General features: G+C 39.7%; 1 protein-coding gene across 3 annotated transcripts in view; it reads right to left on the minus strand.

Moving 5' to 3' along the window:
- ANK1 (ankyrin 1) overlaps positions 1–13,987 on the minus strand; it is a 789,047-nt gene that overhangs the window by 176,210 nt on the left and 598,850 nt on the right. For all 3 annotated transcript variants that reach the window (XM_053717993.1, XM_053717995.1, XM_053717994.1), the window contains 3 exons: positions 4,934–5,059; positions 2,794–2,913; positions 2,392–2,476 (listed from right to left, as the gene is read on the minus strand). In XM_053717993.1, coding sequence (XP_053573968.1) covers positions 2,392–2,476; positions 2,794–2,913; positions 4,934–5,059 — 331 coding nt within the window. The remainder of the gene's footprint in view (positions 1–2,391; positions 2,477–2,793; positions 2,914–4,933; positions 5,060–13,987) is intronic.

Raw genomic sequence — 13,987 nt, forward strand, 5'->3', positions numbered from 1 at the left:
ATATCTTGTGATAGATTTTCCTGGTAACAGGCTTTCGTGCCTGTATTAAGGTATCAATGACTGACTCTGAGAAGCCACGCTTTGATAGAATCAAGCGTTCAATCTCCATGCAGTCAGTCTCAGAGAAATTAGATTTGGATGATTGAAAGGACCTTGTATTAGAAGGTCCTGTCTTAGAGGCAGAGTCCATGGTGGAAAGGATGACACGTCCACTAGGTCTGCATACCAGGTCCTGCGTGGCCACGCAGGCGCTATTAGAATCACCGATGCTCTCTCCTGTTTGATTTTGGCAATCAGTCGAGGGAGCAGAGGAAACGGTGGAAATACATAAGCCAGGTTGAAGAACCAAGGCGCTGCTAGAGCATCTATCAGCGTCGCTTCTGGGTCCCTGGACCTGGATCCGTAACAAGGAAGCTTGGCGTTCTGGCGAGACGCCATGAGATCCAACTCTGGTTTGCCCCAACGATGAATCAATTGAGCAAACACCTCCGGATGGAGTTCCCACTCCCCCGGGTGAAAAGTCTGACGACTTAGAAAATCCGCCTCCCAGTTCTCCACGCCTGGGATATGGATTGCTGACAGGTGGCAAGAGTGAGTCTCTGCCCAGCGAATTATTTTTGAGACTTCTAACATCGCTAGGGAACTCCTGGTTCCCCCTTGATGGTTGATGTAAGCCACAGTCATGATATTGTCCGACTGAAATCTGATGAACCTCAGTGTTGCTAACTGAGGCCAAGCCAGAAGAGCATTGAATATTGCTCTTAACTCCAGAATATTTATCGGAAGGAGTTTCTCCTCCTGAGTCCACGATCCCTGTGCCTTCAGGGAGTTCCAAACTGCACCCCAACCTAGAAGGCTGGCATCTGTTGTTACAATTGTCCAATCTGGCCTGTGAAAGGTTATACCCTCGGACAGGTGGACCCGAGACAACCACCAGAGAAGAGAATCTCTGGTCTCTTGATCCAGATTTAGCAGAGGGGACAAATCTGTGTAATCCCCATTCCACCGACTTAGCATGCATAATTGCAGCGGTCTGAGATGTAGGCGCGCAAATGGCACTATGTCCATTGCCGCTACCATTAAGCCGATGACCTCCATACACTGAGCCACCGAAGGACGCGGAATGGAATGAAGAATACGGCAAGCATTTAGAAGCTTTGATAACCTGGACTCCGTCAGGTAAATTTTCATCTCTACAGAATCTATAAGAGTCCCTAAGAAGGAGACTCTTGTGAGTGGGGATAGAGAACTCTTTTCCTCGTTTACTTTCCACCCGTGCGATCTCAGAAATGCCAGAACTATCTCTGTATGCTAAAAAACAAAATTTTTACAGTGTATGTAACAAGTCAGCAGAGCATTGCACCCACTTGCAAATGGATGATTAACCCCTTAATAACAAAAACAGAATAATAAATGACAAAAACGTTTTTTAAACACAGTCACAACAACTGCCACAGTCTACTGTGATTGTTACCCTCCTCAAACACGACTTTGAAGCCTTTTGAGCCCTTCAGAGATGTCCTGTATCATGCAAAGGGAAGCTGGATGTCTCTGTCAGTATTTTTAGCTGCACAGAAAAGCACTAAAATAGGCCCTTCCCACTCATATTGCAACAGTGGAAAGCTTCAGGAAACTGTCTCTAGGCAGAAATCAAACCAGCCATGTGGAAAAAAACTAGGCCCCAATAAGTTTTGTCACCAAACATATATAAAAAACGATTAACATGCCAGCAAACGTTTTATATTACATTTTTATAAGAGTATGCATCTCTATTAATAAGCCTGATACCAGTAGCTATCACTGCATTTAAGGCTTTACTTACATTAATCCGGTATAAGCAGCATTTTCTAGCAAATTCCATCTCTAGAAAAATATTAACTGCACATACCTTATTGCAGGAAAACCTGCACGCCATTCCCTCTCTGAAGTTACCTCACTCCTCAGAATATGTGAGAACAGCCATGGATCTTAGTTACTTCTGCTAAGATCATAGAAAATGCAGGCAGATTCTTCTTCTAAATACTGCCTGAGATAAACAGCACACTCCGGTACCATTTAAAAATAACAAACTTTTGATTGAAGAAATAAACTAAGTATAAAACACCACTCTCCTCTTACGACCTCCATCTTTGTTGAGGGTTTCAAGAGAATGACTGGATATGGCAGTTAGGGGAGGAGCTATATAGCAGCTCTGCTGTGGGTGATCCTCTTGCAACTTCCTGTTGGGAAGGAGAATATCCCATAAGTAATGGATGATCCGTGGACTGGATACACTTAACAAGAGAAATACTGTTACGTATAAAACCAAACATTGTACTGCCCTTAAATACTCCAACAACTAATATTTCCTCAGCTCATCATTCCTTTTCATTCTTCCTATCTCTGTCATACCTCTTGTGCTGTCATTGAGCAAGCTATATCGTTCCCTTAAAGCTAATGGTGTCAACGTCCTTCTCCTGTCCAGGCTGCCAGGACCCTATGATAAAAGTCAAGATAAAAATATAATGTAATATCAATAAACTATAATATACCATGGCACATATGACAAATTTAATGTTATATTTAAAATCTTTGCAAAAAAAAGGGAAATAAATAAATACAGGTATTTTTTTAAATTATGCTTATTGTGTAAATAATACTACAACATGACATAAGAAAAGAGTAAGAAGTGCATATTACTATAGTGAATACAATCTAAAATAATAGAGCATACGTTCATGTAAAAGAACAGAACAGACATACGTCTTCTAAAACACACGTTTCATAGAACATTAGGTTTGGCAGTTGTGTTACCTGGGTGTATTGCGGCATTGTGACGTTTAGGTGGCAGAGCACTTGCTGAGAAGGTTCATATTTCATGGATTTGCGTAAGAAAGACAGAGACCCACATGGTTCCCGACTGCTGTCCCGTACCTATTGTCATAAGAACATCACTTACATAATTATCAAGACATGCTAGCATCAGTAAAAAAAATACCAGACACATAGAGCAATATAAATGGGGAATGTCATCTGGAGCATGTCACACATACAGTGCTTGAAAAAAGAAAAAAAAAAGAACAATTACACTATTTGTCAGTTTAATTAACTAATTTCTTGTCTATAGCATTTATATAAATCAGATTGCTCAGGACACTATAGAAATTATCATCCCACTGTGTATATTTCAGTCTGGCATTGAATCCATTCATTTTAAGGTTTCTTCCAGGATAGATATCTGTGGTGTAAAACACAAAGGTGGATTCCATTACTATAAACTAATCAGACAGTCTATTACTAAGTGCTGTTAAAGGAACAGTTTACTCAAAACTGTTCTCCCCTTCAATTTGTTCCCAATGATCCACATGCTGGAGTGTATTAAATTATTTATAAATATTTCCTTTACGTTTATATTGGCATCTGAAATAGCCGATTTAGCCTGTTGTAGTCCCACCTATTCTGAAAGTTTCTGGCCTTAGGTCCAAGCTATAGATACGCTGTGTAAGCACAGCTAGCAAAATAAATTACACTCCCAGTGGAGTATAGAAGAGATAAGGTAATACAATCTTAATTTTCCATTGTATTTCCAAGAATTGTTCTTAGGTTTATGGACAAATACAGTATAAGATAAGGAAGCATGCATATGAACACAGTGTGATAAAGTAATGCGATTTAATTATACCTACAAGTTCAACCCATTTTATTAGGTTGTGGCTCCAAAACCAGCTATTTCATATACACAAATAAACCTTAAAAAGCAAATTATCATACATTTTATACCCTGCAGCTGGTAAAAAAAAGTAATTGGATACACATTAAGGGAAAAACTATTTTACTGTCCCTTTAAGGAGGCAAAACTGTTCGGGTTACATACCATGTCAAAAATTAACTGTGAATGGGTGCATTTCAGTGTTGACTGTAAACATTTTTGCAATATATTTCCATTAGCAAAAACACTTCTGTTACCCACGCATATTACAATTTTAACCTTTATATCCCTTTAATGGAGTTATTTATTTTTGTATCTGAATCTTCTGCTGTGCAGCCATTTCTTCATGCTTTAGTTATATATTTCTATCTGCTCACTGAGCTTTCACTTGGGTTACATTGGTGTGAAAAGTCTTTTTTTAAATTCAAGGTAATCTCAAATGATTCTGGGTATGGACATTGAAATTAATGCATAATGTCAGTTTAACCTGCTGCACCATTCTGATTTTTTTTTCAGCAAGTCACCTACTTAAAGGGACATGAAACCCAAATTGTATTCTTTCATGATTTAGATAGAACATGCACGTTTTAACAACTTTCCAATTTACTTCTATCATCTAATTTGCTTTGTTCTCTTGCTATCAGTTTTTTTTAAAATGCATAACTAGGTAGGCTCAGGAGCAGCAATGCACTACTGGGAGCTAGCTGCTGATTAGTGGCTGCACATTTATATCTCTTCTCATTGGTTCACCAGATGCGTTCATCTAGCTCCCATTAGTGCAATGCTGCTCCTTTAAAAAAGTATACCAAAAAAAGCAAAGCAAATTAATAGAAGTAAATTTGAAGGTTGTTTACAATTGTATGTTCTATCTGAAGTATGAAAGAAGAAAAAAAATTGGTTTTATGTTCCTTTAACTTATAGAGGCTAAAAATATTTGGAGATCCCTAAGTAACTTTTGAAAAAATAATAAATTTTAAACTTTCCTCTACATCAGTGTTTCTCAACCGTGGTCCTCAAGTACCCCCAAACAGGCCAGGTTTTCATTATAGCTGAACTAGATCAGAGGTGAAATAATCATCAGATGGATTACCATGGTTACTGACTAGCTGATTATTTCACCTGTGCTCTAGTTCAGCTATAATGAAAACCTGGCCTCTTGATGGTACTTGAGGGCCGCGGTTGAGAAACACCGCTCTACATGACATCTTGACAAGTTTTACTAAATCTCTACCAGCATCACCTTACCTTAATGGGCAGTGCCAGCCTATTTTCTTTGAAAGCCTGAAATACAAAACTTCTCTGCTGAGTTGCTTTCTTCAGAGGAACCAAATTCCCTGATAGCTCTACAAAGAGCTGTGTTCCATCCATCACCTAGAGAGGAAACATGTTCATGCCAATAAGTGTACAAATACATTATGAAGGGTGATAATATTTCACCATAACAATAAATAGTATCCGGTAAAATGTGATGGCATATTCAAATAATCCCATTGAGCAATGTCATTACACATAGTACTTGTGGCAGTACAAACACAGTATGTTGTGATAAGGGATTCCTAAAACGGTTTTATGAGCTCCTTAAACATTTTTCCCTTGGGCAATACATAATGTTTTGTTTAATTATTTGAAAAATAATAAAATGTGTAATTAGTCATTTATTTATTTATTACTCCACTTGGAATCGGTGATGATGAAAGTGAAGAATTAGGCCTCTATTTATCAAAGTCTGGCGGACCTGATCCGACAGTGCGGATCAGGTCCGCCAGACCTCGCTGAATATGGTGAGCAATACGCTCTCCGTATTCAGCATTGCACCATCAGCTCACAAGAGCTGCTGGTGCAACGCCGCCCCCTGCAGAATCGCGGCCAATCGCCCGCCAGCAGGGGTGTGTGAATCAACCCGATCATACTCGATCGGATTGAATTGCGGCGATATCTGTCCACCTGCTCAGAGCAGGCAGACAGGTTATGTAGCAGCGGTCTTTAACTGGGACCTCAAGCTCTATCCGGAGCTTGATAGATATGCCCCTTAGAATCAAACTCTAAATTACAAAGACATGAAATAATAGGTTAACAAGGATGACCAGGACATTTCATATTCAATCACATAGCACCTGAAAAGCATTTTTGTTAAATCCATTCATGATGGATGAAGGGTTCCAGCTTCTTGAGTAAAACGTCAACAACTTGCAGTTTTCCCTTGTTTCTGCCCACATGATACAAGGCTGTGGTGTACAACCACCTCAATAGTTGATATATGCCACAGCCATCATTTTGTCTGAATGCAAACATGAAGCTCATGTAGAAATGGTCCACTGGGGTTCTCAGTTAAAAGATATAATAACATTGATCTTTGGAGCAGTGACCAATTTGAAGGAATGAGCCACAAGAAAGTAATAAAACTTTTTACTTGCAAAGTGGAGAAATTGTTTAGGATCTTGAATGAGGGAAAGATAACCATCCTTCAAATCTATCTTGGTCATAAACTGACCAGGCTGTACGGTCTGAGAACACACAGTATGTTTCAAGTATTAAGAAATTGATTTATCAGCGAGCATACATCTTGTTTTCATTCACATTCTTGTGGTGTCATATTTAGGTGTAGATGGAGGTATTGTACAGGAATGGTTGGACTGTAAGCAAGGCTGGACTGTGAAACCAGACCAGCCCTGAAAATGTTTGAAGACTGGTCCCAACCGCCCTGGCCCTGCCTCCACCCCTGGCCCCAGCCTCTCTACCTTGCCTAGGGCCATTTTTCCTCCGGAACAGCCTCCCACACTCATTAGAAAAATCTTTGGCCACTTTTCTGCCACCACAGGCCCCCGCACCTTTGTCAGGAGCGGATCTGCCTTGAAGAAATGTGCTACGCATGCGCACAAGGCTCGCACCGTGACCTCCCTGACCAATCATGTGACCCTACAGCGACGGTGTCCCACCAGCAAAAGTCCCGGTATCCGGGGGGGCCAATCCGGCACTGACTATCAGATATCTGACATAATTGCTCCACATAAAATAAGATTTGAAGACACAGAAGAAACATGGAACACTTTGGACCAGATTACAACAAATGGTGCAATAAATTTGTTTTTCAGTTGTGCGCACTCAAAGTAAACATTTAATGCTGGTGGGTAATAAAAGTAGAAAGTAAAATGTTTGCATGTAAGTGAAATCCGATGTGTGCTAACTTTCGGACTTCGGATATCGCGACTGCGTTAACTTTTTTTATCCCCATAGACTTCAATGAAGCGCTTAAAAAAACAAACAGTTATTGCTTGCACTCTAACCCAACACTGCGTTGGACCTACAGCACTAAACCCGAAGGTAGTTATGAATATTTTACATTCAAAAGGAATAATCGTACTCACCGTTGTTTTCTCTACAGTTCTATGTTATTTTGTAAATGTGTATACAAAAGCAGTAAAGACAAGTGCAGGCAGAATAACCACAACACAAAAACCAAGGCAAGAACATTTTGCCGTAAAATACATTTTTTTTTTTGAAGATCAACAGAATCTTCAGAACTTTCCTTCTAAATTTAGCATCAGCTGACGCATGAACATCCAAATTACAGGAATTCAGAAGCATATGAGCCACATTTACTGACTGATCAGGCTGAAATGATACAAAATAGAAACAACCAACTAGAAAACTGTAGCTTACATCAACATACATCTGCTGTGATTGAGGCCCATGTGGAATGACAACAAGCCTGTCAATCTGCATCCAGGATTTTATCCTGTAAATCTAGTTCACTGTTCACTAGCTTGTTATCAAGTGACAAATGTACTGTGTGGCATGGAACTCAAAAAACACCTTAAAGGGACAGTCTCTAGTTAAAATGAAACTTTCATGATTCAGATAGGGCATGCAATTTTAAACAACCTTACAGTTTATTTGTTCTCTTGGTAGTCTTTGTTGAAAGCTAAGCCTAGGTAAGCTCATATGCTAATTTCGTTAAAGGCTGCTTTATCTCAGTGCATTTTGACAGTTTTTCACAGCTCGACAGCGCTAGTGCATGTGTGTTATATAGATAATATTGTGCTCACTCCCATGGAGTTATTTATGAGTCAGCGCTGATTGGCTAAAATGCAAGTCTGTCCAAATAACTGAAATAAAGGGGCAGTCTGCAGAGGTTTAAATACAAGATAATTACAGAGGTAAAAAGTGTATTAATATAACCGTTTTGGTTATAAAAAAATGGGTAAAAAAAAGGGATTATCTTTTTAAACAATAAAAACTCTGGAGTAGACTGTCCCTTTAAGTAAAAAAAAGCACACACTGGCTAAACAACAACTTTGTCTTGATGAAAAATGAACAAGCAACGGCATATGCAGCTCACTACTCATCTTACAGAGAAGTGAATCCACCACAAGCTAAGAAAAAAAAAAAGTTGATTTTCAACAAACAGCAACACTCAAACCATTGGATACAGGGCCTAAAGATCTGGATGAAACTGTGGGTTTTGCATTTCTAAGTCTTGATGCTGAATGAGTCCAAGAAGATAAAACCAAGCAGAAGGGGGGGGGGAGCACATAGTGCATCAAATCCAATATAAAGCAGCTACAATTAAATAAAATGTTCACAGCTCCTCAGACAAGGCATGTTGGATATTTGCAACTGACTCCAAGGTCCCTTCATATAGTGCACTAACAAAAAAATATTATAATAATAATAACTTGCAGCACAAATAGACATTTGTAATGTTTAACATATGTTGTCTCTCACTAGCGTTGTAAGAAGAGGGACAAACAATGAAGGCTATGCATAAATCATTCCATTAAAGATAAATACCCGGTTCTGTTGTGAAGGAGTAAAAGAAAGCCAAGCACAGACTTTATAAGTGTAAATACTCGCAGGTGGGAAAAAAGCTAAACCAGTAGACTTATTAAAGGAAGAAAAAGAGCATCTCGGTAATGCAGTGAAAAACAGCATAAAATGAACTAATGCACTAAGGAGACAAAATTAGTAATGCCCATGAGTGTACCAAAAAATGACTTATGTATCAGTGTGCAACCAAAATACGCAAGAAGCACTTTGGATGCTCAGTGCAGACGAGCATATTAGCATTTGATAAATGATGTAACACACTAACGCGTTTCAGCACATGATTACTGTACGTCTGTAAGAAAAATAGAGCATAACAAATAATATGCAACTGGCACCAAAAAATGACTTGAATTCTGCACACAAAATGCCAAACAACTGGAATTAATGTGACTTCAACAATGCAACATTACCCTGCTATCTATAAATATGCCAGAAGACAAAAATAATAGTATAGACACCCCCTATACTGCACAACCTCCTGATTATAAAAAGCCAATGCTGCAGTTTCTACTTTAATATATAATATTAATTCACTGAATAATTGTCCAGCAAATAAATGACTAAACTAAAAAGGGATTTTGTAGTAGTAAGCTAAAGATGGGTGCACAATGCAGGGCGGGGGCTACAAAGGCAATAAGATACTAAGTATTGATGCAAGGGAAGAAAGCAGAATTCTGTCAATGTATATAGATAAATCCCTGGTAAGACCTCACTTTGAGTATGGAGTGCAGTTCTGGGGACCAATTTAAAAAAAAAAAGACATTGCAGACGTAGAAAAAGTTCAGAGAAGGGCCACAAAGCTTATAAAGGGAATGAAGAATTTAACCTATGAGGTGTAGTTAGCCAAACTGGGTCTGTTTTCTCTAGAAAAAAGCGCTTAAGAGGTGACATGATTCCTCTATATAATTATATACAAGGCCCATAAACAGAGATGGCCGAAGTAATTGTAATAGAACCAATCAATATATAACTAAGCAGAATAATATTTATTCTAAAAAAAGATAGAGCATTATGTCCCTGCAAACACTCCACTCCTCGTCGGTTCCCACTCACATCTCTTCATCCCAATTTTGGCAGCTGCTGCCCTGGGAAAAAGCTAGGAATAGCGTGGAGCAATAAGACACACACATGTTTATCCTCTCTATCTGTCTCATGAGGAACAATTTGCTCTGGGATGTTCCTGAGAGTCGAGAGACGCAGGTCACCCACTCACTGTGGGAGAGGAAGGAAGCATGGCACTACTGCTGCCTGGCATTAACAACATCCCTGCATGCTGGGGTTAGTACCGTGTGTGAATGTGGCAGAAATTAGGCACAGACTGACCTGCACTCACATTGCAAACTCACATGGACAAATACAGACAGATGTACACTGACATTCATATCACTAGAAGCCTAGAATAAAGCAAGGTATACCTGTAATCATAGCCAGATGCAAACTCACATGGCCAAATACAGATAGATGATATTGAGTCAATGTAAACCATCTGTCTGTATTTGGCCATGTGAGTTGGCATATATATATATACCTCTCTTGTAATCATATTTCTAGACAACCTAGGAATATGATTATGGGTATAGATACTATATTATAGGCTAAAAGTATCCCCCCTCCTCCCACCTCCTGGATACACAGGATAAAAAAGGGAGGGGAGTTGGCGCTAAGGATCCTCTAAAAGCCTAGTACCCAAATGTAAAAATCAACAGCACCAAAATTTTTATTAATAAATCTTAGAAATGCATTATTGTTGCAGGTACAAACATGAATGATTAAGGGAATTGCTTCCGAAACGTTGCATATGTTTGTACCTGCAACAATAATACATTTCTAAGATTGATTTATTAAAATTTTGGTGCTGTGGATTTTTACATTTGGATACTGGAGAGGATAGCAGTCTCCTCTGTTCCACTGGCAACAAGAAATATAGGAAGAAGGTGCTGTTTGTGAATTGTTTGGTGCTTAAAGCCTAGTACGAGAGGGTCGCCCATACAAGGACCCTCAAAAGTGGTGGAAGAACAAGCAGAGAAAATGTACTGGACGCTCAAGCAGCTAGACAATAGTCAATCAGTGGGATAATATATCCCAATGATTGACTATTCCCTAGCTGCTAGAGCGCCAGTACATTTTCTCTGCATGTTCTGCTACCTCCTGACACATTCAAGTGAAGTTGTTGTCGCAGCGCTTGCCTTATCAGGGAATATAATGACAGCCAGCCAGGACCCACTGACACTATTCTTCTCCTCTCTTCTACTTGGCTCCAGACTGGAGAGCGCACTGCACAGTATGCACTCCACACGTGTGACACGTGCCTACCATGCTCAGCTTTCCACTGCATATACTGAAGCCAGTGAGTGTCAGACCTGCCTTAAAAGGTTCAACCACTAGTCGGTAACCCCAGGACCTTTTGCATGCAGTGGGATTGGCTGGCTCAGGGCACAGATGATTAATAATCTAGCAGCAGCACGCTGCTGAAAACTGTTCGACACATGACTTGCGTGGCTTTACATTACATCACGTGACGTTGGTATGGTCCGACTTAGCACAGCACTAGTAGTAAAACATTATGTCTGTGAGTTAGGTGTGGAGCCCTTTTTCGGTACATGTGATGTCACGTGATGTCAGCAGGGTCCCAATCATTATGACCAAAAAAAAAAAAAAAGAACACTTTTAATATTTTTATTTTGGAGTCTGTGTGCCCCCCCTCAGGCCTCTGGCCCTGTTGCAGTGGCACTGGCTGCACCACCTATAAGTCCGCCCCTGGGATGGAGGATGTAATGCTTGTGGGATATTTCCATATCAGACCAATCCTGGCCAGTAGTCTTCTTATCCCAGCGTCAAGTGGCAGGATAAGGAAATATCCCAGAACACAAAATATAAAAGAAGAAAATGAGGAAGCAATACAATACTCACAGTAGAGAAGGGAGAACAGGAGAATGGACAGGCCAGTGCTTCACGGTACCAAAGGGTTAAGCAGGGAATGGTCAGAAGCAAGCAGAGTTCAGCAATGAGTAGGCAGTCCAAAGTAACAAAGCAGTTCAGGGGTTAACCAGGAGAGTAGTCAGTGACAAGCAGAGTTCAGCAATGGCTAGGCAGTCCAAAGTAACACAGCAGTTCAGGGGTTAACCAGGAGAGTAGTCAGTAACAAGCAGACTTCAGCAATGGTTAGGCAGTCCAAAGTAACACAGCAGTTCAGGGGTTAACCAGGAGAGTAGTCAGTGACAAGCAGAGTTCAGCAATGGTTAGGCAGTCCAAGCAAAGTTAATGTTTTTTCACTGTAAGAGCAATTAAATTGTGGAACTCATTACCTAAGGAGGTAGTAAAAGCCAATACCTTAGATACATTTTAAAATAGCTTAAATTCATTGGCTACAAACATAATTCAGGGATATTCAGGGATTTTTTTATGCTACGCTGCTGTTCCAAAAAAGTACATAATATAAAAAGCTTGCATTATAGCCAAAGTTCAATGTATAACTGTACAACCTATCAAGCAGCATGGACCATATACCACTTTCAATTTCTTTACTTTAAAAGGGAACAACTCTTTGTTAAAGTGCTACTAGGGTACACCAAAATATTTTTATTTTCCTTATAATAAAACCAGACTACCTGAGCATTAAAAACATTATACCTTAAACATAATTATTCATTGTGTATTTCTGTTTGCAAATATATAACAATTCTAATTTTCTCTCTGTAAAATTTATTTCCCAGTGTGAGCAATTAGCATGGACAACCGTATTCACGTCATCGTCCAAACGTACTGAGCTGTTTCACCATTTGTAAGCACACAAGGTTGTCTCAGAATATGAGGCAATCTTACTGGAATAATGTGTACAGAACTATAAGGGAATACAAATTGAGCAACATTCACATTAGTCAGTCTCAGGGTGGATTTGATTTAAATAAAATTGATTAAAATTATTATTTAAATCACAATTTAAATCACTAGTCACTAAGATTGATTTAAATCATGGTTTTCAATTTTAGAATTAATCATTTTTAAGATTATTTCCCAGTTATATCAGACCATTACTGATTTGGTTATGCAACATTAGATATGTATACAGGTATACCCCTCTCATACAGCGGGTAAGGGACCGGAGCCCCGCTGTAAAGTGAAAACCGCCTTAAAGTGAAACAAGGCAGTTTTAGCTTTCTTTGCACTTGCCAGTGTGTTTAAAAACTTGAAAACATGTTTGAACTAACAATATTAGGGGTGCAATAGCGCTGTGTTTAGTTTAAAAAAATTATGTTAAATAATATTTATGCAATATAATTTTTAATAAAGTGTTATACTGAGTATTTACTGTAAATATTTGATATTCCAATGTTCTGCACATAGCAGAATATGTTCTAAGTATTTTTAAATACAGGGAGTGCAGAATTATTAGGCAAATGAGTATTTTGACCACATCATCCTCTTCATGCATGTTGTCTTACTCCAAGCTGTATAGGCTCGAAAGCCTACTACCAATTAAGCATATTAGGTGATGTGCATCTCTGTAATGAGAAGGGGTGTGGTCTAATGACATCAACACCCTGTATCAGGTGTGCATAATTATTAGGTAACTTCCTTTCCTTTGGCAAAATGGGTCAAAAGAAGGACTTGACAGGCTCAGAAAAGTCAAAAATAGTGAGATATCTTGCAGAGGGATGCAGCACTCTTAAAATTGCAAAGCTTCTGAAGCGTGATCATCGAACAATCAAGCGTTTCATTCAAAATAGTCAACAGGGTCGCAAGAAGCGTGTGGAAAAACCAAGGCGCAAAATAACTGCCCATGAACTGAGAAAAGTCAAGCGTGCAGCTGCCAAGATGCCACTTGCCACCAGTTTGGCCAACATCACTGGAGTGCCCAAAAGCACAAGGTGTGCAATACTCAGAGACATGGCCAAGGTAAGAAAGGCTGAAAGACGACCACCACTGAACAAGACACACAAGCTGAAACGTCAAGACTGGGCCAAGGAATATCTCAAGACTGATTTTTCTAAGGTTTTATGGACTGATGAAATGAGAGTGAGTCTTGATGGGCCAGATGGATGGGCCCGTGGCTGGATTGGTAAAGGGCAGAGAGCTCCAGTCCGACTCAGACGCCAGAAAGGTGGAGGTGGAGTACTGGTTTGGGCTGGTATCATCAAAGATGAGCTTGTGGGGCCTTTTCGGGTTGAGGATGGAGTCAAGCTCAACTCCCAGTCCTACTGCCAGTTTCTGGAAGACACCTTCTTCAAGCAGTGGTATAGGAAGAAGTCTGCATCCTTCAAGAAAAACATGATTTTCATGCAGGACAATGCTCCATCACACGCGTCCAAGTACTCCACAGCGTTGCTGGCAAGAAAGGGTATAAAAGAAGAAAATCTAATGACATGGCCTCCTTGTTCACCTGATCTGAACCCCATTGAGAACCTGTGGTCCATCATCAAATGTGAGATTTACAAGGAGGGAAAACAGTACACCTCTCTGAACAGTGTCTGG

This window comes from Bombina bombina, chromosome 6 (genome assembly GCF_027579735.1).
Source record: "Bombina bombina isolate aBomBom1 chromosome 6, aBomBom1.pri, whole genome shotgun sequence".
In the NCBI taxonomy this organism is placed as follows: domain Eukaryota; kingdom Metazoa; phylum Chordata; class Amphibia; order Anura; family Bombinatoridae; genus Bombina; species Bombina bombina.